Raw genomic sequence first — 24,333 nt, forward strand, 5'->3', positions numbered from 1 at the left:
AGTTCAGGGCCTGAAGCCAACTGATACCAAGGATGTAGTTGGTAAGGACAGAGAGATCTTCTAGTCACTTTACAGATGAGGAGATATAGTCCAGGGGCAGCCTGACAGGCAGAATCTAGACCAGAACCTCAGTCAGCATTGCTCTAAGACACAGTTGGGTCCAGATCCATAATTTTTCATTGAGCTGAGAAGTTAATCTTGGTGATTGAGTTCGGTCCTGGTAACCAAAGGATGCAGGCCATAGCTAGACACTGTGTAAAAAGCTAGGGCAAGGTCAACTCTAGGTTAGCAAACAGCAAGGAAGACATCCTTACGGTGTCAGGTGAGCAAGGACACCACAGTGTTTTAAGGGTGGGTATGGTGGCACACACCTAGGTATCCTAACAGCGGGGAGTTAGAGGCAGGAGGATCATGAATTCAAAGCCAAACTGGGATATCTAGAAATGCTATACCTCTCAAAACCACAAATAAGAATAGAACCCAGAGTAAACATTTTGAAGGAATTTGATACTTGAAGTGGAAGAGAAAGAAGGGGAGCTAAAGACAGAAGGAAGACGAGGGGGTGGCAGAAGAGAATAAGGAGGAGGAGATGGCAGAGTAGTAACATTCAGGAGGTGATTCTGGGTCTAAAGAGACGGCTCAGTGGCTAACACTTCTTGTTCTTATAGAGGACTCAGGTTGGGTTCCCAGTACCAATGTCAGGTCGCTCACAGCCATTGTAACTCTGCCCACAGGAGAGGTTGCATATACTTCTACACCACACGCATACATGTAATTTAAAATGTTTAAGTAAAAGAATTTTAAAAGAAGTCATTTAAAAAGTTTTAGAAGAAGTCATCATAAAAATGAAAACCAGCTCTTTCAGGAATTCTCAATCTTATGATTTGGAGGAGGTGCGTGTGAGGAATGAAACCCAGGACCTTACAAGAGCTCAATTATCAAATGCATTCCAGCAGGCACTGCCATCTTCTGAATGTTCAGGGGAAGGAAGCCAATAGTCAGGAGAGCTGCAGCCTCAGTTCAGCTTGGGATGTTGGAATCCATGAGAAGGACCAGGGATGGATGGTCTGTATGGTCAAATAACCTCCAATATACAGTCGTGGCCCCTTGTCGAGTGGGTAGGACAGGCCAGTGGGCACAGACCTTGTCTCTAAGCACCCCGACCACAATAAGCATTGCTTTTCAAAGATATCTCCAGATTTCTGACCAAGGATAGTGCTTTTCACCGGTGGCTAGCTTTCCTTATCTTCCAAAGGTATGATGAGCCCCCAACTACTTAACTTATTAACTCAGCTTTCCATTCTCCCTGGAAAGCAGAGGACAAAGTGGATCCTCAAGGTGTGTGTGTGGTCACTGCTGCCACTATGATACCCACAGTACCATGTATGTTCAGTTCCAGGACCTCTTAATCTGGCCAGGGAAGGGTCTACTGCAGGAACTGTTGCAGGAGCTGGTTCCTTCTAAGTACATAACCTGCGCCAGACCTGGCTCTGGGTCTGGGCTATTTCAGCTCCACTGTGGGGAGACCTCTGCTGTCAGTTTAACTGCCACCCAGATAAGAAGCACGGTGCTAAGGCCCACAGGTTGCACAACCAACCACTTTGTTGTCAACCTAGGGAAGAGACATGACTTTCCCGCCACTATGGTCAGAAACGGATTTCATTTCTGCCTCATCTCCTCCTCTCCCTATCCTATTTTTAGTGCTCAGGTTGGTTTTAATTAGGCTTTGGTTTCTGTGGAGGGGAGAGCAGCGGCTGATGTTCCCCTTTAGTCCTGCAGGCATCAGCCTGGCTTCTTTTCATGGCTCAGATGTGCAGACAGAGTGGTCGCACACTCTTGTCAGGGTTGGGTGCCCACTAAGTCAAGGCCACTCCCATTTGTGACGGGCAGATGAGCTCTGGGGCACTGAAACCAGGGCATGACCATCAGGTTCGTGAATCCTTCTGCTCACAGAAGGAAAATATATTTTCTGTGACAGCTGTGTCCCTAAAGTCACAATGCTCAACTCTTCAGTCAGGTCCCCGACCTGGATGTGAAACTCCCCCTATAAGATCAGTCTGTCTTCTCTCTTACAAAAGCCACCCTGTCTCCAATGACAGCTGGCTGCTCTTAACCCTGTGCAGTCACTGGACTGGCATTTAACCTCTGCTACAGTTTCTAATTCAGCCTTCGACCTTGAGTGATGGTAATCTTGTTACTTCAGCCTCTCCTGAGGATGAGGATTTGAGGGATCCTAGGGCAGCAGCAGAAGCATCCAGTGTAGGTAACAATACATTTCTCCTTTAAATTCCCAGATCCGGGAAGTCAGAACTACAGACACAGGATAGGCCTAACGTAAGAACAAAGACAAAGAACCGGAAAGGCAGGCAAACCTACGAGTAGCCAAGAGAGGCTGAGCAGGCAGAGCAGAGAAGACAGCGAGGAGAGGATGCCAAGTGTCACACTTGCACGTGTGCCACAGCACAATGGGTCACTGTACACAATGCTGCAATGTTCACAGTGCTGATCTTGCGTCTCTGGGCTTGAGGGCAGGGTGGGCATGAGCATCTTGGAGGCTTCATGGCTTCTTGCTGTCTGATCTTTGATTCTCAGACGTGGGGCCAGATTAGTGACGGAAAGAAAGGCACGGACTCCGTGGCTAAGGTTCTGTAGGCCAGGAGGGTCCAGGGCCTGAGCTTCTGGCAGCCTTATTGAGACCTCACAAACAACAGGGCAAAACTAGAAAAAGTACCAAGATCCTAACAGAATTGCATTTGGCAGATCCTGAGGCTTGGCCAAAGACGTAGAAGCCCCAGGCTGAATAAAATCTTGGGGACCAGAACGCCATCAAATACACGTGTACAAAGTGGCGCTGAACTCCTACTTCTCCAGGCTGTCACACACCCCAGCTGAGAGCCATGGGTGAGGCCCCAGTGTCTCTGTCTGATTTGGAGTTTTCCACTTCACCTATGTCCTCTCTGAGAAAGCTGTACTTCCTAGACGGTGCTCGGCTGGGAGGCTGGTGGCCTCAGGGCTTCACCCTTACCCATCCTGGTGGGGACAGCCTCTCAGATGTGCTGCTGTTGCTGAATTTGAACAGGTGTGGCCCAGGGCGGAACTCTCAGGATGACCTCTTTGGCTCTGCTATGCATGTCTAATTCCCAGACCCCCTCAACTGATCATCTCTCTGTCTTACCACCCATCTCTTCTTTCCTCCCAGTCACCACCAGTTGCTTATCAATAATTCGAAACTGTCTTTTGTGACAGAGAAAACTGTCCTTTGGGTCAGCAGTTTAATTTGAAGTGAATGACGCCAAGAACTAAAACCGAGACACAAACCAAGCAAGAGAGTGAGTGTTGATAATGGAGGAGTTCACTGGTGACTCGTATGAGATTCCTGGAGACCCATCCCCACTATGGAGCTGTGAAGAAAACAAATACCTCTCACTGTCCCGTCCCCTGCTCTTTGCTCCCTCCTGCTTGGCTTTTCCATTCCACACCAAGGCTCTCAGTGCACCAAGGGCACTGACTGGAGCGTTCCCAAGGAGGCCTATTTGAGCCATCGTAGTACCTTGTCAAGATCAAGTAGATGAGCATTTGTTGACTAAGAGGATCGTCCAATGGCATGGAAGCAGGAGTCAAGGACAATCTCCATTTCTAATTAACTAAGGCACAATGAAGAGGTGCGGACAGACAGGTAAGGAATCCAAGCCTCAGTTCCCCAGCATTCCAGCGTGAACTGCGGAGTTGTCTGCACTTAGGGACAGGACTGGAAGGAGGATGGTGTCCAAGACTGAAATGGGGAAGTGATGAAAACTGTTGGGTGTCAGAGGAGGGGGAAGAGCGAGAGAGAGTGCTCGAGAGACTGGGAGGAGAGGGTTCAACACTAGCAAGACCAGATGGATTACTTTAGGGGATTAAAGGGGGTCACTGAGAAGGGATGGCATATGGTCCTGGGAAGCAGAGGTGGAGGACTGGGAACTTGGAAGGGAACAGGAAATAAACATCTCATACAGATGAGAACCTGGCTCAGGAATTCTCTTAGCATCGTGTTCATAAAGACCAGTCTTTTTGATAAAACAGGAATTAAACAAAAAAATCCTTGATTTGGTCTGTAGAATCAAAATGTCATAAAAAATAATAACAATCTATTTCTCATGGTTCTGGCGACTCCAGTAGATACCCACCTGGTACCCTTGTATCCGGTCCCCAGAGGCATCTTCTCACTGTGGCCTTCCTGCAGGATGGCTAGGCAGCTCAGGAGACTCAGTTCTTTCTTCTCTTCCTGCTTGCCTCCTTCTCGTTTTTTCCTTCTCTTACAGCACTGGGGGTTGGACCTAGAACCTTGTTCATGCCAGGCAAGTGCTAAAAGTGATAAACCACTGAACTATGTCAGCTATCTTTTTTAAAAAGACTTATTTATTTATTATGTAGGTTTGCATGACAGAAGAGGGCACCAGATCTCATTACAGATGGTTGTGAGCCACCATGTGGTTTCTGGGAATTGAACTCAGGACCTCTGAAATTGCATTCAATGCGCTTAACCACTGAGCCATCTCTCCAGCCCATCAGCTATCTACCAGGCTAGCATCCAATTCACAGAGATCTGCCTGCCTCTGCCTCTGCCTCTTGAGTGCTGGGACTGAAGACGAGTCTCTCTCTCTCTCTCTCTCTCTCTCTCTCTCTCTCTCTCTCTCTCTCTCTCTCTCTCTCTCTCTCTCTCTCTCTCTCTCTCTCATACACATGCACAATAAATTTATGTAAAATAACCCATGGGCATTAATCTGAATTATGAGATCACCATCCTTATGTTCCAATCACTACCCAAAATCTTCAAGGTCTCATCTCCCTGCCTTGGGATTTTAGGACATATAAACGTGAATTCCTTTTCAGACATAGGCAGATATTCAGACCATAGAAATCACATTGCTTATAAAGGATCAGAATGCAGGGACTTCTTTGGGTGGGAGTGACCTCAGTCCCACTGACCCCAGAAACACTGCACAAGTTTTGGGAGGACTCCGGACAGAGCAGGAGCTAATGGAGATGGTGGCTGAGAGGTCTCTGGGGACTCCCGAAACGATATAAACATTTCATGTCAACGGTATTTGTTATCAAATGAGATACATTTATCAAAGGGAAATCACACATCGAATGGCAGAAGGCACCTATGATTATTGTCTCCATAGCCCTCTTCTTCCCTGTGTGCCCAGGGATGCGCTACATTGAGGCCAGGGCTCTGTACTGGGTACCTCTGCATGGCCACTGACATGCCTCCATGATTCTGAAGAGGGAAATGTAATGTGTGGTGCTTCTCACATCGTCTTGACAGATGAGTCTCTGCTGGCTGCTTCCAGTGCAGCTGGCACCTACAGGGCTCTCTGTGTAGCATCGCTGTAACCAGTTCTGGATGAGTGACGTGTGTCATACGCCAGCTCAGAAGTGTGAGGCACAGCTCACCTCTTAGCTTGAGTTTTCTCGTTGCCTTTGATTTCCTGTTCTTGCTTCGCACACCCCCCACTCTGGGGCAGCTGTGCTCTCTCTCTCCAGTACCTGCCACTGAGGAACCCTTCTGAAGATGTCCCCTCTACCCACTGGCAGGGCCTGTTGACGAGTGGCCCTGCTCTAACCATCATGAGCACAGTGTGAAGCTGGCCCTGAGGCTCACAACTCTCAACTACATATATATTCTGACAGACACAAGAGAGCTATTCTCAGTGTCCTGGGGAAGACACTAGCCCAAGGAACATGACCAGATCACAGCAAACATAATGTGGCTTATTTGTTATAGAAGACGCTTCAGAACAAGAAGGATCTTGGACTCCATCCAAGGGGTTTTAGTTACAATGGGACCAGAAGGACCTCCTTTCAAGTCCCAGTGGTGTCGAGGCAGCCAGAGCCACAGGGACTCCACCTGGTGCAACTGGGAGTATTAGGGAGAAAGGCTGTCTGTCGGCATAGTTACCAGGTACATACTGCCTCCCGGCTGTCTCCAGGGAGGGCTTGAGGACCCAACTCCAGGGACAATTCAGTAGAATAGACAACGAGAGACCAGAACCTCTATCCCCAGCCCAGCCACTAACAGGCTGCCTGACCCCAGAGCAAATCACTCTGTGTGGTTTCTGCTTTTGGAAAGGGGAAGGGGGAGATAAAATCTGATCTACCTCTTAGAGGCTCAGGTGGTTTCTGTTTTGCTTTTTGTGAAGAGCAATAATAAAAATGATACCAAACTCTGCTGAAAATAAATACAGGCTCTATGCATTTCTAGCAATAACAGGGAGAATTCTCTTTGGGATTGTGGCTTACTTTACCATGATAAAATCACTAGTAAAATTCTAAAAAGTTACTCCTTTGTGCATTCTCTGTAGAAAATGGTTTGCTATTAGGGAAGAGGTACTTGAAGACATTCGTTTGGGCCTCTGTGTATTCCATTCCCCAGCTGAATGGCGTTCTCTTTCTCCAGGTTTCCATTTTGGTCATATTTCAGAAATGGTTGAGCAGTGGATTCTGAACTCTCACTGAGAAGCAAATTTAAAGAAAATAATGAGATTAACAGATAAGTAAACAAACATTTTAATTGAGACTCAATCTGCGCAAGTCCTGGAGCCGTATAGCATTACACAGCTCCATGTTTTTTGCTGGCCTGTATGAAACCGAAGCCTACAAGGTTATGTTAAGCACGGTCACCTTGCTCTGCAGAGCCTCCTAAAAGAGTTCGAATATGGCAGTTTGAAGGCACGTGATTGTACGAAACACAATGGCACAAGTGAGTGTTTTTCTTGCTTCTTACAGAAAGGAAATTCACTCAGGGGGAGTCTAAATGAGTACCAAATTTCCGACCTTTCCCACCCCTCCCCCACAAAAGGGGTATCACCCGGAGGGCCTGACTGACCCCTTAGGTAGATGTGTGTCAGTCTACCTGGGGTGAGGCTTCCAAGCAGTCCTTGTGAGAGAGGCTGGGCTCTCCTCTCTGGAGTGTTTCTAAGTTGCAAACTTCATTGCATTCAATCTTTCTTTTTTTTTTAAATTTAATACATATTTCATACACTTCCATCTTAAAAGCTCCCTGATTGATTGGCGGCAGGCAGCCAGCACTCTTATCTAACTGGACTGAGTTCTCCCCAGCTGCTGAGTCGTTGGTGTCTGCAGCTGTCTGGAGTGAGACCAAGAACATCCAGGAAAGCCAAGGCCGCATGGAAGAGGCCGCTCTGTTCTCTTGGCTGAGTTCTGGCTGCTGTTCCCTGTACCTGAGGGCATTCTCTTTTCTACTCCGGTCTCCTTTGGATTCTAAGAAGCCCTTCTAGGTAGGCAGACACAACATAGGTAGCAAAGTGCTTGCTAGGATCTGAGTTCCATTTGGAAAAACGGGCATGGCAGCATAGGTTTGTAATCCCAGTGCTGGGGAGGTAGAGCTAGGCAGGTCCCCAAGGTTCACCAGCTAGCCAGCCTAGTCACTTGGTGAGTTCCAAGGCATCAAGAGAGCCTGTCTCAAAAACTAGAACAAGACAGCCGATAGCTGAGGAACGGCAACTACAGATTGTCTTCTGGTCTCCATCTGTTCATGCATACGTGTGTATGCCCACACACACACACACACACACACACACACACACACACACACACACAGACACGCGCACGTGCACGCGCGCACACACACACACCTGAGACTATATGAACATACACACACATGCATGCATGCACACATGCATGAATGCACACATACACACATGCATGCACAGCCCTGATGATCATAAAGCAGCTGTGAGTTTCCCAGGCCCCACAGGAGCCCCCTTGTCTTCTCAGCTTGAAGTGCCCATGGGTGCATACCTCTATGTTTCTTCCCGTTTCTTTGGGAAAGGACCCCCTTCAACTAGTTCAGTACATGACCACTGAGCATGTATGGAGCTATGGTTTGAATCTGAAGCGTGCACAGGCTGGCATTTTGAATGAAGTGGCCCGGCTGATGGAAGCAGGTTCCTGGGGCCAGGCCTTTGGATGTTATCAGCACTGTATGAATCACACCGCTTCACTCCCCTCTGCTGCAAATCCAGCTGCTCCTGCTGCCATGCCCCCTCAGCTTTAGTGGACGGAAGCCTCTGAAAACCATTAGCTACACCAAGCCTTTCCTCCCAACCAGGTGCTCTGCCGGCAACAAGGAAAGTAACTGCTGTGTACGGACTTCTAAACCTGAACAAAATCAACACATAAAATCCCACTCGTCACTCACACGAGCCACTTTCAAATTCTCAGTAGCTGTGTGTGGCCAGTGTCGCCCCAGCAGCGAGTGCAGATACTGGACCTTTTGTCGTGATAGAAAATGTGGCTGGACTGTGTGCTACCTTGAATATAGAATTTTAAGAGGCAGAGGCCTGTAAGGATCAAGTAACTTTTCCAAGGACATCTGAGGACTCAGGGGAAATACATTTGCATATGTTTACCTTTTGGGTTCCTTTTCTAATGCTTTATTTCAGTTTTGCTTTTGAAACAAAATTTTAGCATCAAATATATACTTGATTTTTAAAAGTAAAACAGTGTCAACTATATACATGATTTTTCCAAGAAAAATAGTGTCCTATAACAGTGATCTTAAAGTATAAAAATACTGTCTCCTTGTTTGGAGGCTTATCAGGGTATATCTAGTTCTTTCTAAATTATTATCCTAGTTTTACTAGGCTGTGGAAACTTACAAGGAAAAAAGTCTTGATTTATTTCTGGAGCCCAAGAAACAGGGCTTTGTTTTTTACTACCTGTGATCATGAGAGGGATAGCATCATGCTACCAACATGATGGGCTCAGTTCCGTAAGGATAACAGATAGGCTGTGTCCTGGGTACTTGGACCCAGTGTGACCAGGGGCTTGGCCTGTCAGCTTTACAGCCAGAAGTAGGCTGTAGGCTGGTGATTGCAGACGTTTTCAACATTCTCCATGAACATGGCTTTTCTTAGAGCCAAGAGTTATGATCAGTATCTCTCTCCCCTGATCCTGTCTGGGATGTGTACAGAGCCTTGTGCCAGGCATCAAAGGGGCCAGAATTCACAGTGAATGGGAAGGCTGATTACTGTCCTTGCTTGCAGAAGTCAGATGGGAGTGAAGGACAAGGGATGCCTTTCAAAAGTCCTAAAATGGAAGGGACTTAGAAACTGCTTCTGAGAGTTGCCTTTCCTAACAGACCTCAGAGTCAGTACTGCTGTCTACGAGGCACCATGAAAAACAAGTTCCCTTCTTAGAACTCCTATCTGATAACCTACTGCAGTAGGCTGGATAAAAGATGCCCACACTGCGATCTCCAGAACTGGAGAACATGCTACTTTACAAAGCGAAGTGGATTTTACAAATGCAAGAGTTGAGGGTCCTGATTTGGGTTGTTTTGAATCATCCAGGCTGGTGGAACCTAGTCACAGGGGTCTTTTGAAAGGTAAGCAGGAGCACGGGGTGAGACTGAACATTGGGGGTGAAGCATGAAGGAACTCAGGGAAGAGACTATGAACCAGGGAATGCGGACAGCTAGTAAGAATAGAAAAGGCCTGTAATCAGTTCTCCTCTAGCGCCTACAGAAGAGACGTGGCTCTATTGGCAACTTGATTTGACCCCAACTGTGTCCACAGAGTCCATCAATAATGGTGCCTCCAACACAGAAGTGTTATGGCAGATCATAGGAGACATGGAGCTAAAGTGCTTAGCACAGTGTCTACAGTGCTCTAGTTCCAAGTAAACAGTCGATGGTTTTTATCCTGTGCTATTAGAAACTACATTATTAGAGCCCAGTTGGATCTCAACTCTGACATAAAGCCTACAATCCACACTGGAATTGGATACAATGCCTCAAGGGTTTAGGGTAATGCATTTCAGGGTGGTTGCACCCCAAGGAGATGCTTCTTAGCCCTTAACTCGGAAAACTCCTGGCATCCTGGGTTCCCCTCAGATAACCTGCTGAGTCCCAATGCAGATGCTCCACTGATTGCTATGCTTCTGTTCTGCATAGCCACCTCCTGGGTACCTTTTGTAGAATGGGCTATGCACTGGAGGTCCTTTCTTAGATAACGTGGCAGTAGACACGAAAGATCCACAAAACTGTGTGGCTGTGAAATGGGTGAGAAGGACACAAAGGATGTCATTAATAGACTGCTGGGTGGCTGGCAGGATGTTGCATAAGTCTGGTAGCCTATTTTGATAATTTCCTATTCGTCCTCACTGGCTTTGTTTCATACCTATTTTGATAATTTCCTATTCGTCCTCACTGGCTTTGTTTTATACCTATGAGACAAACAAATAGACACGAACCAGACCACGAATAAAAATAGACTCCTGACCTATAGTCAACAGCAACCCGTCAAAGATGCCAACCATTATTCACAGTGGCCAGCCCAGGACTCTAGCTGGCTTGCCAGACAGCCGACTTACAGGAAGTTAGACCACCACCCTGGCAACAATTCAGGAAACCATGCAATGGCACCTATAGTAACCAATTCTAAATGGTGAGATTGGGAAGCCAACCGACAGCTCCCTTACTACCCATCCATTTCCAGTTTAGGACCCAACAAGGAAAGCCAGTCATCTCCTCCACTGATCACATGAGAAGGAGCCCTGCTTCCAGTTCAATCAACCCCAGCTTCCCCAGGCTATCCCTCTCTGATCAGTGTAGCCCAAAGTTTTGCCTTTGTCCCATTTCAAAGCACAGTCATTCTTCTACTTGCTTCTGCCTCTTTCTTCCTCAGTGAAAGCAAGTGATAGGTTCCCTCACTGTGTATGGTAAGCCCTGAATAAACATCCCTCAACTAGCTCTCATTTGGGTGGCCTGCCTTTATTTCTATATACTGTGCAGCTAGTAAGACTGGATTTGGAGACAAGAATATGTTTTATGCTATTTGACTCAGGCAGTCTTTGTCTTGTGCGACAAAGTCAGAGTAACATTTGTAGTCTCAAAACACCCGGGACACTCTCCTTGACTCCTGTCTTATAGAGTACATGGCTTCTCGTGGCTTCTCATGGAGCAGGGCAGAGTGTGGTGTGATGAAATGAATAGTGACTGAGTTCTAGCTGAACTTGAAGTTGGTGTGGCATAACTGGTGGAACATAAAGTAAGTAATTAGTGAAGGCAGATGGGATTCTGTTTTCAGGGAACACTTGGGAGCAAATGATTTAAGGACAAAGATAACACGTGTCCCAATTCCCATGCCCTCAAACCTCATTTAAAAGAAGGTAAGCTTTAAGTGGTGTCCTAGGGAATGTTAGGAGCTAATGTCACTAATCTAAAAGCTATTAGTTCGAGGAAATAGCCCAGTGGTTACCAGGTGGCAATATTGCAGGAGCTCTCTGTGGATGCCTCAAACTGTTGATCTTGGAAAATAAGGTCCACATGCAAGGCTCTCTGCAGAGCCATTGTCAAGATCACAACTGAGTTTATTGCTGGGTAATATCAAGCCACATTCCCGTGATGTGTACCTGGCTCCAAGGACCACAGTTGTTTATTATCCTGGGGGATCATTCATCATTCTCACCTCCTCTCTGTCTCTCTTGCCTGTAAATAAAAATGACAAGTCAAGGTTTGGTACTGGTTAAGAAAATTGTTGACACTGGGAAGTTGCAGGAATTTGTTCTTCATTCCTTCATTTGAGTCTTTGCTCTATCTTAGTAGCGATTGCGTGGTGATTGTTTTCTGGAGCTGCACAGCTTTTAGTAGTTTGGAATAGCAAATAATGTTGGTTTCTGTTTTATGTGTTACCCTAATGTCTTAACAGTCATGACTTTTATCTTCTTTACATCATCATCCCATGAGGCTGGTTGGGCACAGTATGATAACCATTGTACACTGCTGAACTTGTGAGAAAGGAGTAATTGAGGAGGCAAATTCTTTGGCTTAAGTCACACACTTAGCAGGTTCCTACTAAACCCTGACATGGTATCAGACCTTCACTGGATGCAGTTTAGACTAATAGTCCATCTGTTGGGAAGAATTAGACTTAGTTTCTATTTGAATGCTTGGCAAACAGGGGTGAATGGAGGTAAGACTTTGCGTTCCCACTTCAGCAACTTAACTAGCCAAAATACACCTGAGTAGCATGGTGAAGGAGACATGTCATGGCCATGTTACTCGGTGTGAGCTATAAACTATCTAGCCAGAGCTAGCACTTTGCTTTCCAAGATGGCAGACACCGGCTGCATGAGGCCAGTGAGCTCCTCAGGAGCTGATACTCTTGGGTCCACAGCAATTTCAAAGACATTGTAAGAAAAGAGTATGAGCCATCTCACTAATGTTTAGATTTCCTATAGGTGAATGTGATGCAGTGGATTTAGTAAGATACATCGTGAAGCTTAAATCCACAGAATTATGTTTAAAAATTTAATATGACTGCTGCAAAGTTAAAAATCACACATGGGGCTCACATGTTATTTTTGTTGGGCAGTGCTGGCCCAGAGCTGTCTCTTCGGGTTGGAATGACACAGTCACTAGGTAGGTGAGTGTGCATGAGGCCAAGCATCCAGCTGTGTCCCCTGTAGGATGGGGACTCTTTGGGAGGTGCCAAAGGAAAGATGTTTGGCTGGCTCTGCCCCTGGGACAGGAACCTTATTATGCAAGAACACTGAAGAAGCCCCAGGAGCAATTTCAATGGAAACTTTTTCTCTTCTGAGACCTAGTTTCTTTCCTAAACACCACCCAAGGCAACAATGGATTATTGCTTCCTGGAAATCAAACCAGGGCTTTAAAGTGTTTCATATTAAAAACAGAAAGACCCAAGAAGGAGACAATAATTATATTTCTAAAAGCTTTTTAGAACCAATGTCTGCTTGTGAAAAATCATTTTTCTATAAATATTTTATCCGTCTTTATTTTTTCTTGTTGTTCTCCAGCTAAGAGCTTCCACATGGGTCTGAGCAATGACTATCCTCTTGGGGTAGAGGATCAAAGACCACACTGTTTTAGTCCCAAGTTGTGCTGCTTCCACAGCTCTGCTTGTGACTATGAGATGGAGGGGAGCCATTTCTCTGGATGACAAAGACTGATGGAAAAATCTACAAGCACATGGTGGAGAGCCCATTGTCCAAGGCTCGACCAGAGGAAGACATGAGTATGGTTTACCTGTGGGCAGTGACCCCCATACAACCCAAGTTAAAAGATACTTAGAAATCTAAGTAGCAAGTCTTTCCTTAACACCATGAACCCATTAAATGGTTTGAGATAAACACTCATTAAAGGTGCCAGGGCACTAGCATGAGTGTTCCTGTGTGGAAGGCCATGCTCTTCACAATTCCAGGTGCCTGGAATCTAGCCTAGGCCTTCTTCAAGTAGAACAGCATTTGACAAATGTATTGAATGGCAGACTTTATTCATTAACCCACAAAATGAGCAGAGTGTACATTGGTTTGACCATGGTATTTGGTATGGGGAACTGGGGAAATGATGGCGAGGATGAGCTGAGCCAGGACCTGGTCTTGGACAGAGGTTATATGTTGACATTGACCCCGGAATGGCCACAGAAGAGTTGTTAGCAAACATTCTGGTGCCATGAATGGGAGGTGGGTGAACTAGATGATCAGCAGCCTGTAGGCAACTCTTTGGATGGGGATTAGGGTCACAATTTGTATAAACCGTTGAAAGAGATATTGGCCCAATAGGTTGTTTATCACAACTTGCAAAAGTAGGTTGAGTCCTAGCCATTAGGATTTGTTTGTTTGTTTGCTTGGTTGCTTGTTTGTTTGTTTGAGGCAGCTCATGCTGGCCTTGAACTTGCTGTGTAACTGAGGTTGTCCTTGACCTTGTGACTCTCTTGACTGCATATCTTGAGTGCTGTTGTAACAGACATGTACCATCATTGTTTGTTTGTGTGGTGTTGGGGACTGAACCAAGGGTCTTATGCATACTATCCAAGAACTCTACTACACACTCAGCTCCAGAGACTGCAAGCCCTGATAAATACAGTTAGGGTTGGAACCTTCAGTCTAGTGCCTTGGCATTAAAAAAGCATGTGCATGGATGCACGCGTGTGTGCGTGCGTGCGTGCGTGCGTGTGTGTGTGTGTGTGTGTGTGTGTGTGTGTGTGTGAGTGTGTGTATGTCTGTATGTACATACATACACTGGAATAATGAACTCCTAGTGTCACATGCAGCAGAGATTGGGGATGACACAGGGCTGAGACTGTAGCTGGGGCATTTAACTTTGAGGGGCAAAGCCTGTGTTGTAAGCATTTGATGACCTGGCGTGTTTATTCTGTGTTACTGTAGAGAGACATTTTCTGTGCCTTCCTCTGTTCCTGTTCATGCTTCAAGCAAAGAACTGACTGCCCCTGGCCTCACACTGCGTCCAGGGAACAACCTCAGAAGACAGGGCTAGTGTTTCCCTTCCAACAGGCAGTCAGGTTTATTGTCTAAAATAAGGTCACAATTCCTGTCCTGTGTTACAATCGTGTCTGCAGGTGTCACCTACCTCTCTTGACATTGGTCTGTAAAAATTGGGGTGTATGGATCCTGGTTAATAAGGCGAATCATTCTGGCATCTGTGACTACTGAGAATAGTAAAGCATCCATCATCTCTCAAGTCCCCTGTTCTCATACAGCACCTGTAAAACTATGCAGAGAGACTTGCCAGTATGCAAGGAGGGAAAAGCAAGGTATTGGGGGTCTTGTAGTGTTTGTTTGTCTATTTTGAGACACAGTGTCACTATGTATACAGCCCTTGGTGCTCTGGAGGTCTGGCCTCAAACTCACAGAGCTCTGTCTGCCTGGACTAAAGGTGTGTGCCACAACACCTGGTGAGACTTTCAGAACTTCTGATGGTTCCCCTTGAGGTTCCTTTTCTACCTTTATGGAGGAGCTGTTGGAGAACCTGAAAGAATTCTGTCATTTAAATCATGTCAGAGATACATTGTCCTGTGGATAAGAAAAGACAAAACGCGAAAACACTGCATTAAGTCGGGGCTTTGGGCGACAGTGAAGGCTGAGATGTTAAGTAGTATAGGCTAAAGATGATGTTTCCAAGGATGCAGATTATTGATAAATAAGGTGAAAAGGGGAATCGGCTGCACTCACTTTAAAAGATAGCAAACAACAAAATGATGTTCTGAAATGTATTTGCAACAGTATACACACACACACACACACACACACACATGTATACTGATCCACAGTAATAAACACTATCATACACACATGCACACGCATGGGGGAGGAGTATTTACAAAAAACATGGGAAGGAAGAAACTCTGAAAATAAACCAGGAACATTAACTATATATCTTGCAAGTTAATGGAAGACCAAAACAGGAACAATATACCTTGCAGGTTAAGACTGCTGTTTGCAGTTAAGACAGTTAAAAATAAGTTCCTGTTTGCCCTTCTCGTTTGGTACATCTGCAAATGATGTGCTTGATTACATGTGAGCAGGAGGGTATGGACGTAGGACATACGTCAGGATATATGTTTGCCCCTTGACTGGATTCATGTGGGATGTATGCAGACAGGAAGGGTGTCAGGATATATGCTTGCCCTTGATTTGGACCTGATGGGAAACACACAAAAGGTGACTCAGTGCCATTTCCTGGGAACCCTGGCATGGGCCTGGCCAGTGTCTGACAACCTGGCCAGTATTTAATTAAAGTTTGCTTCAAATTCAAAGTATTTCGTTAAAGCTGGCTTTAAATCATGGCATTGATTTTATACTCAACAGGTAAGAGTAACAAAACTTCAACTCTTTTTCCTTTATACTGCAAATTATAAAGCAAGAAACGTAACAAGAAGAAATCAGGGTCTACTTTCATAGGAAAGAGAATAAGGGAGTAGCAAGTGTTGTCTGACCTATTCTGTTACCTTACCAAGGACACACACAAAGATCTTGCCAATTCTTCAGATGGCACACACTTGGAGAGCTGGACAAAGAAATAGAAGCAAGACAACCGCACAGGCTAAGATGGCTTTTTGGGGGGGGGTTGTTTTTGTTTGTTCGTTTTACTGTTATAAAGTACATCCTAACAAAGCTTCGTCTTTTCAATGTGAAGGAACAAAACCTACTTCCTACTTTCTCTATATTTGGGGATCAGACACTGAGAAGGGATGAAAACTTTCCCCTATGGTTTTTAGAAGCCTTGAAAGGCTACGATGCTTGTGTGTAAGTCTCTGTTGAAGGTGATAAACAACAAGATAGAAAGAGGCCAGATTTGGATCACTGATGGAAGACAGAGGCTCCTAAGGGCCATTGCATCCACACTGCATGCTGACTGCTAAAGAGGCAGGCAGTTTTCAGAACAAACACATGCATCTTTGAAATGTCTTTTCCTATTTTAGCTAAGGATGACAGCCGAAGAGAGCCAAAGGTGCTATCTTTGTGACTCAAGCTGAGTATCCAAGTATCCATATCTGTCATTTTTAACCTTTTGAATACATGCTTTATGATCTGTATTTGATCATGCCTCAGTATGTGATGGCCATTTTCCCCTTTTGAACTGTGACCTTCAGCTGGCATGCTCAGGAACACATCCTCCCTAGAGGACTTTCTCTGTGTGGTGTCTCCCTGACCTGATTTCTTTATTGAGGTCTGAGGTGCTTTGAAAGAAAATGTCCCCCGTAGGGAGTGGCACTCTTAGGAGGTGTGGCTTGGTTGGAGTAGGTGTGGCCTTGTTGGAGGAAGTATGCCAATATAGGGGTGGGCTTTGAGGTCTCCTATGCTTAAGCTGTGCCTAGTGACACAATTCACTTCCCGTTGATTGCAGATCAAGATGTATAGCCCTCAGACTCTTCTCCAGCACCACGTCTGCCTGCACGCTGCCATGTCCCACCATGAAGATAATGGACTGAACCTCTGGAACTGTAAGCCAGCCCAGTAAATATTTTCCTTTATAAGAGTTGCCGTGGTCATGGTGTCTCTTCACAGCAACAGAAACCCTAACTGAGATGAGGTCTAAAATGACATTGCTTTGACAGTAACTTCTGTACTCCTCTTACCTGTTGTAGGTAGTCAGTTTTCTTTAATCTTAGTTTTGGGCTATACTTTGGGCTTTACTCACCATAATGTGAAATCATTGCATTTAGTTGTGCATATATCTTCTTTTTATTTTTAAGTTTTTTTTGTTATTGCAGCCTAACTTTTATCTACCTTAGCTTATAGACCTCTTTAGCTTCAATATTGTAAATATTAATTTATACCAATAAAAGTTGGTGATAATAACACCTACTTTATGGATTTAATAAAATTTAAAGAGGATGACATTATAATCATTATAATAAAACACTACTACAGCAAGCCACTGGTCATGCTTCTCTCTGTCTCTGTCTCTGTCTCTGTCTCTGTCTCTCTCTCTCTGAGATAGGGTTTCTCTGTATAGTCTTGGTTGTCCTGGAACTTGCTCTGTAGACCAGGCTGGCCTCAAACTCACAGAGATCCTCCTGTCTCTGCCTCCCTTGAGTGCTGGGATTAAAAACGTGCACCACCACTGCCCTGCTCTGTTTCTTTTTTTAAATCTCCATTCATCATAAAGCTACAGGCCGTTATCACTGGTTGCCTATTCTGCTGGCTCAGATCAGAATTCTGCTTGAACCGTATTGAAACCGACACATTTACAGATTAATCAAGAGGAGATGCTGAATATTTAGTTGAATACATATGTTTTGAGCTCAAGACGAAGATGTGGGATGGAGTTATCAACTTATAGATAGTTTGTTGAAAGGCAGAGACTTGTGATATTGAGGCTTAGGATATTAGACCCAAACATAAGAAACACTGAATCGCTTGTAACTTAAGGGTTTATATACTCCCAAGCAAGTGTTGGTTTTGTCTCATTAACTTTAGCTTTCAGTTTCTCACCTTTTCACATAGCATATCATATTGTGGAATGATGATGGATAGCTTTAATTGTCAACTTGACACAATCCATAAAGAACTGGAAAGAGCAGGCGGTGGTGGCACACGCCTTTAATCCCAGCACTAGGGAGGCAGAGGCAGGCGGATCTCTGTGAGTTCGAGGCCAGGCTGGACTGACAGCCTCCAAAACAATACAGAGGAAACCCTGTCTTATAAAACCAAAAAACAAACAAACAAACAAACAAAAAAAAAACAAAAAACAAATAACTGGGAAGAGTCTCTATGAGGGATTGTCTACACTGGGTTGGTCTACGGGCATATCTACGTGGGATTCTCTTAAGTTCACTGATGTTAGAAGGTCTAGCCCACTGTGGGCAGCACCACTCCCTAGGCAGAGGCTTGAACTGGGTAAGAGTGAAGAAACTGAGCTGAGCACCAGCATGCACATATGCAGTCCCCTGCCCTTGACTGTGAGTGGGGTGTGACTAGCTGTTTTAAGTTCTTATGACTTTCAGTTTTCTGCTAATATGGACTATAACTTGGAATTGTGATCTCAAATAAACCCTTTCTTTCCTAAATTACTTTTTGTCAGAATATTTTATTACACTGACAGCAATGAAAACAGGACAGGAATAGAGGTTGGAATTCCCATCCATATGAAAGAACTCGCCAAATAGCAAAATGAATTCTTTCAGGCAATAGAATTCATGGCTGCTCTATCCTGAACCGTTCCAGGCAACTAGCAACCAAGAAACAAAAAGTATTCCTTCTAAGGTGATTTTTCTGGTAAGGCAATCCCTCAGCGTGGTCTCCAAGGACTTTATTAGACTGTGTTCATGATGGTCCTCGTGGCTTGCTAAGAAGGATTTCCAAAGTCACCTTTGATAATGATGAATGCCAGGCACACCATGTTAGCATGTTATAAACAGTTCAACAGGACAACTGATGCTGCACGCTGTACTTTATTTTTCTTCAGACAGACAAGGGGAGTTAATGGCAATGTAACATTTTCCAATAACACAAACAAAGTGCCATTATATTTAATGGTAGCCAACTGGAGACTTACTTTACCTTAACTATGCAAAGTACACTTATATATTTTCTTGTATGTACAGTGCTTTAGGCATCAACCACGCAGAAGAGTATCAACCTTAAAAGCAGCCCGTGGATAGAAGTATGAAAATCTTAATAACAAAGCTTTCAATACAAAACACGTATATTTGTACACTTACTTTACTTAAAAATAACCCCAATATAACTGAAGCCAAAGCAAAGCTTGGTTGAAAAGTTAAGAAGATATTATAATAAACAACCACTCTCTCCAATGAAACACTCTGCCATCAATCCTTCAGATTGTTGTCTTAGAGGGAAGAATTTAATGAAATGAACCATCTGGAGGACCCCAGTGCAGGTTCCCCAAGTGGGAAGGTGGAGGCATTGCTGTTTCGCCACCTGTCCAGCACAATAACATTCCCAGGATTTCTGATAAGCTGGCTTTTCCATCTCCCATGACTGTTCTTTTTGTTGTTATTGTTATCTTTTTGTTTGTTTTGTCTTCTGTACTGAATTTGGAGCACAAAGAACTGACTGGCTTTAGGTTATTTTTCTTGGCTATCCATGATGAAGTGTAACATACCATTTGTCCTCCATACCAGGTGTCTGTAGATGGAGGAATGAAGGATTCCCTGGGTAAGGCTAAGGGACAGCTACAATCCTTTACCTAATTCAGCCTCACAATGTTTTACTTAATTCCATCTTATTTAATTTTTTTCCTACATTGTGTATAATAAACATTGAGAAACAGATGTCCCTACCAACTGGAAGGTTGTTGTTTAAGTATCCCATTGGTTGAAATGTCAAACTGACTGTTTAAACACTCACTAGCCATATCCAAGTTGAAACATATGCTACTGCATGGCTATATTAAGCCAGACTTTGAACTATGTCAGTGTCCTTGGGATCTAAATGTACCATAGAGCTTAAAAACGATCCCCACTTCTTGCAAAAAGCCTTTAGAGGAACATAACATCAACCCCTATAAAAGTCCCTCATCCCCCACAGTTCTGATCTTGCAGAAGACCATCATACCCTGGTCCAGTCTGGGCAATGTTCCACTTGTATAAGAATTCTTCTTCCCTCCCACCTCATAACAAATGTCCTTTGTCCCTATAATAATAATGACATAGAAAAATCCCTGAAAGATCCAAATTGGGCAACAATACAGATCTGATTAGAGCCTTCACGAGCCTGACAATGTAGAATTGTATTTCTTAAAGAAGTGTGTAACCATATTTGTCTGGGCTGCAATAGACACCATAGAATAAGATTAGACTAGAACTTCAGCGGCTCCCTAATTTCCTTAGATTGGCTTGTATTTCAACCTTTTCCTGTTATTTTTTTCCTGATAGAGTAGGTGTGCATTTCTAACCATAAGTGATAAGAAAGTATAAAGAAACCCATCACCTTCAAAGCCCAGTTAGAACTGAAGTTCACATTTAAGCGTTGTTTTAGTCTAGGTTTGATTACCAATATAGATGATTCACAATTCTGCCCATTCTGTTCAGTGTGAAAACTAGCTGTGTGAGTATTACCCCATTATCTACATTCAGTCTTGATTATTATAATCCCTGTGGATTTATAAATACTTCCTGAACCCTGCTATCCCTTCCCTCAGACACAGCAAGGCTTTTAGATGTAATAAATATTTGCCAGTGGAAAAGAAAGTATGTATGACTGAAGGCCACACCCAAACATGCAGAGACAAGAGATCTGGGCAGGATGGATGATGTTAGTTGAACTACATGAAAGTATTTCTTTAACTGTGGCTGCCATGGAAAGCTCAAGTCTACACACATGTTCAGGCCCTGAAAAGTCACTGGGGATGGGCATCTCTGCTTTTTCCATCTCTCTTCCAGAGTGCCTGGGTGAGGCTCCTGGAGCAATGGAAAGCATCAGGGCGCTCTTCTCATGAACTTTCTCTAACCCTTTCAGCATGGTTTGGGAAGTGTGTAAGTTCTGTCTGCTTGACTAGGATGTAGAGAAAATTCCAAAGCTTACAGAGGAGTCGAGATTCGGGTGTGAAACCCTTCTTAATATGAAATGAATGGGGATAGCTCTCTGTTGCCTTAATGCAAAATAACAGACTATTTTTAAAAAAAGGAGGAAAAAAAAGTCTAGTCAAGGCTTCTATATACACTCTTTTCTTCTAACATGTTTTTAACAAGAAAAATGCACCATCAACTACTCTTAGAGCAAGAACAGCCACAATGCTGTGGCTGGGGTCTCAATACTGGGGTCCAGTGACTGGGTGAATTTGCTATTCAAATCAGAAAACAAAATCCCACACCTGAAGGAATCCTATGACCTTTTCCTTTCTTTTAATATATATATGTATATACATTTTTCAAATACTCTACAAATCCCAGTTTGAACAATAACAACAAAACCAAACAAGAAGCAGGTTTTATATTAAAAATGTCCGTGTTCTTCATCGTTAGTTCTAAAGCAGCTTGAAGGAGCCCCGCCAGTTGGCATGTACTGCAAACTGACTCCATTACAACGATCTTGGCAGGATAGCAGCACAGGTTTCTTATTCCATATTCACCATGTGGAGAATGTAAACCTTTCATAGGATAATATTTTGCTTAAAAATTAAGATAACTTGAAAAGTTCTGACCTCCTTGTTCTCCAAGACCTACTGGGGAGGTCTGACTTCCCTGCCCTCTCAATGAAGCAAGGTAGCTCTGCATTTCAGGGAGACAGGCCCAGGGGAAGGACTAAGAGGACTCCTGATGCCTCTGTGTTCGAACAGGCCATGCAAAGCACCTTTCTGAAGGCCGCCCCATCGCCATAGCCGGCTTCTAACCCTTTGCTCTCTTCCCATCTGGATTTCCAACTCAATGAACCTCCTGGGTTTAACCAAACATGCATGTAATCCTAGGTAACTTGAGTTCAATGCTGAATCATCCAGGGACAAGTAAACCTTGAAGAAACAAGGTCAAGTGAACAGCAGCTATATCCATCACTATAAGCACGGCAGGGGGGCGGGGGCGGGGGCGGGGCAGGGTGGGGGGTGTCTATAGAGGCAGAGAGGTGAGTCCGGACAAAGCTACTGAGGGGAGTGATGAGATCCAGGCTCTCTCAGGCCCCTCTTGCCTCTCAGGTTTAGCCTACCTTCTCAGAAATGCTTATGAAGAATCAAGAGACAAATATCTCAGACAGAAAAATTACCCTTTTTGTTTGTCTTGCTAACAAAAATTCTAGAGGTCCTAACTAAATACAACCTAAACAATGCTGAGATGCATGTATTCTTTTTGAAAGCAGCTTTTGAAATATCAACCACAGCAATAAACATCTAATGAAGTACATTCCGAAGTTAATACAGATGAACGATACAGAGTGTGATAATGCCACAGAGTAACTCCACAAATGTCTCCACACTAATGCTGAACTCTGGGGAAAAGATGTTTCCCTTTTCATTAGCTGGAGATTTCACTTCTTTTGTTATTCCTCTATACAAACTAACCTCCCACCCCTCAGGATGTACAGATAATCTCTACATTCCATACATACCCGAAACTTTTTTTTTCCTCTCCCTCTCTCAGGTTTTCAAATGAAACCAAACTGCAAGGGCGAGATAATGTTTTACAGACACAGGCCGGCTGTTGAATCCTTGTACCTCACTTCAGCGCTTCCTTCAGGATTTGTGACCCTCCCCAAAGTAATTTAAAGCCTTTTCTTAAACATGACAAACCACTGCTAACAGGTACATGTGGGTGTGTCCAGGGCCACAGGCTTCCTTTCTGGGGTGATGATGTCCTCACCACACCTCTGGCACTGAGCCTGCCTTCTCTCTCTACAGCGGCAAGTATCTTAAGAAGAGTCATTGCGCTCATGCTCCAGATGCAGCAGGCCCCAGAGTGAGTCTCACTATTGCTCTTTCTGACTGTGCAATTCCGAGCTCTGTCAGCTTCCAGACATTCAGAGACCAACCGCTCTGTTCCATCCCCCATGAGGAGATTGTTGAGGGCCAAGGCTCAGTCAGGCTGAGGCCTCACCGGGTCACAGGGTAGGTTCTGCAGGTGTCGGTCTCCTAAAAGCAGGCACTTGTGGCCGCCTGACATTCTGGATGACCCCCATTCTTCCTGATGCTGAAGAAGTCACCACACGTCCACTTCCTCGAATCCAGAAGCTTCTGTTTGAGACTCAGAGTGAGCATTGGAGGAGGGGTGGGTGTATCCAAAATATATGAATATCTACAGTCAGGGTTTAAGGTACTGGATGATACTGTATAAACTGCTAAAATGCTTCTCGGCACAATTGGTAGCTTAAAAAAATAATTTCCTATGGTTTAAGGGCATTTTCCCATCAGTGTCTTTCAGTGGGGACGTCTCAGTGGGTACCAAGTCCATCTGAAGTCCCCAGCCTTTGTCCTCTGACTGGGTGTGTACCATGTGAGTCATATACAAAGTCCCCTCTCCAGCCCAAGGAGGAGCAGACTTTGTAGGTGTCTTCTCCCTACAGTATCTGAGCCCCCACGGCCAGTTTATACAGATCCCGTGGAGGCCTCCTCCCCGGCTCCCAGCAGCCAGAGTACAGGCTTCCCAGCAGTCAGGGGCCTGGCCATTTGCTCTTTCGATGGTGGGCCAGTTTGGCCAATATGGAAAACAGATTGGAATCCATTGGCATAGTCCAGCAGGTGGAGCCACAAAGCGATGCTTGGCAGTTCGTGGTAGGGTTTTCAAAGCCTGGAGTTTCAATGGAACTGTCTTAAATAAATAAATCTCTTTTTTCCTAAATAATGTAAAAAATAAATGATATTTCCCTTTGGCAGTAAATAGCTGATTCGACCGTTTGCCTGAATATGTGTGTGTGTGCATGGTGTGTGTGTGTGTGTGTGTGTGTGTGTGTGTGTGTGTGTGTGTGTGTGTGTGTGTGTGTGTGGTGTATGTGTGTGGTGTGTGTTCATCTTTAAAAAAAAGATCACAACTTTGTCTCATGGTACATTGTTGACAATGCATACTGTTTCTACTGCTTTAGTGAACCTTTTGCATATTTTGGGGAGCAGGTCGGTGAACCTCACTTGTGGCCCAGGTAGGCACCCAGAGTGATGCAGGCCCCCACCAGGGCCAGGCTGAGCAGGGTCTTCAGAGACAGCCAGGAGAAATCAAACAGAGGCCTTACGCTGGGGCCGTACAGTTCCACAAATGCGTCCTGTAGTGGGAGAGAGAAAGAAAGACAAAGAAAGGACATTAGCCACCAAGAGAACTCAGAAGGCCTCTCCACCAACAGGGCAGGGACAGTACCCTGTGCCTCCAACATGCCAGGGAATCCCCGAAGTTAGAGGGGGATGCAAACCTACTCTTTGGGGGAGGTGATGACTGGAAAGCTGCTTCCTCGGTCAAGAAGTGTTTCCTGGTACCCTGTCTACACGCCAGGTGCTCCTCGACTCTACAGTGTAGAATATGTAAAGCAGACTAGAAGTTCTTACTGAACAAAGCTCTTGTGAAACAGGGCTCACCCCCAGTAACTGTCATAGGAACACTTTCTTATTCATTGCCCTCTATG

The 24,333-nt window shown here is 44.7% G+C and overlaps 1 protein-coding gene and 1 long non-coding RNA gene across 3 annotated transcripts in view; one reads left to right on the forward strand and one right to left on the reverse strand.

Annotated features, from left to right (window-relative positions):
* The first annotated feature begins 1,544 nt into the window (after window positions 1–1,544).
* On the forward strand, window positions 1,545–3,999 carry LOC121137149. Of its 2 annotated transcripts, XR_005874381.1 has the most exons (3): window positions 1,545–1,708; window positions 2,761–2,901; window positions 3,247–3,999. It is a non-coding gene; the product is annotated as an uncharacterized LOC121137149 (long non-coding RNA). The 2 variants fall into 2 exon arrangements; XR_005874380.1 differs by having other exon boundaries at window positions 2,761–3,999.
* Window positions 4,000–18,712: 14,713 nt separating this feature from the next.
* Bcl2 (BCL2 apoptosis regulator) overlaps window positions 18,713–24,333 on the reverse strand; it is a 164,764-nt gene continuing 159,143 nt past the window's right edge. The window contains exon 2 of the mRNA XM_005081454.4: window positions 18,713–23,979. Coding sequence (XP_005081511.2) covers window positions 23,845–23,979 — 135 coding nt within the window. The 3' untranslated portion in view covers window positions 18,713–23,844. The remainder of the gene's footprint in view (window positions 23,980–24,333) is intronic.

Source organism: Mesocricetus auratus, unplaced genomic scaffold (genome assembly GCF_017639785.1).
Source record: "Mesocricetus auratus isolate SY011 unplaced genomic scaffold, BCM_Maur_2.0 Super-Scaffold_100676, whole genome shotgun sequence".
Classification (NCBI taxonomy): domain Eukaryota; kingdom Metazoa; phylum Chordata; class Mammalia; order Rodentia; family Cricetidae; genus Mesocricetus; species Mesocricetus auratus.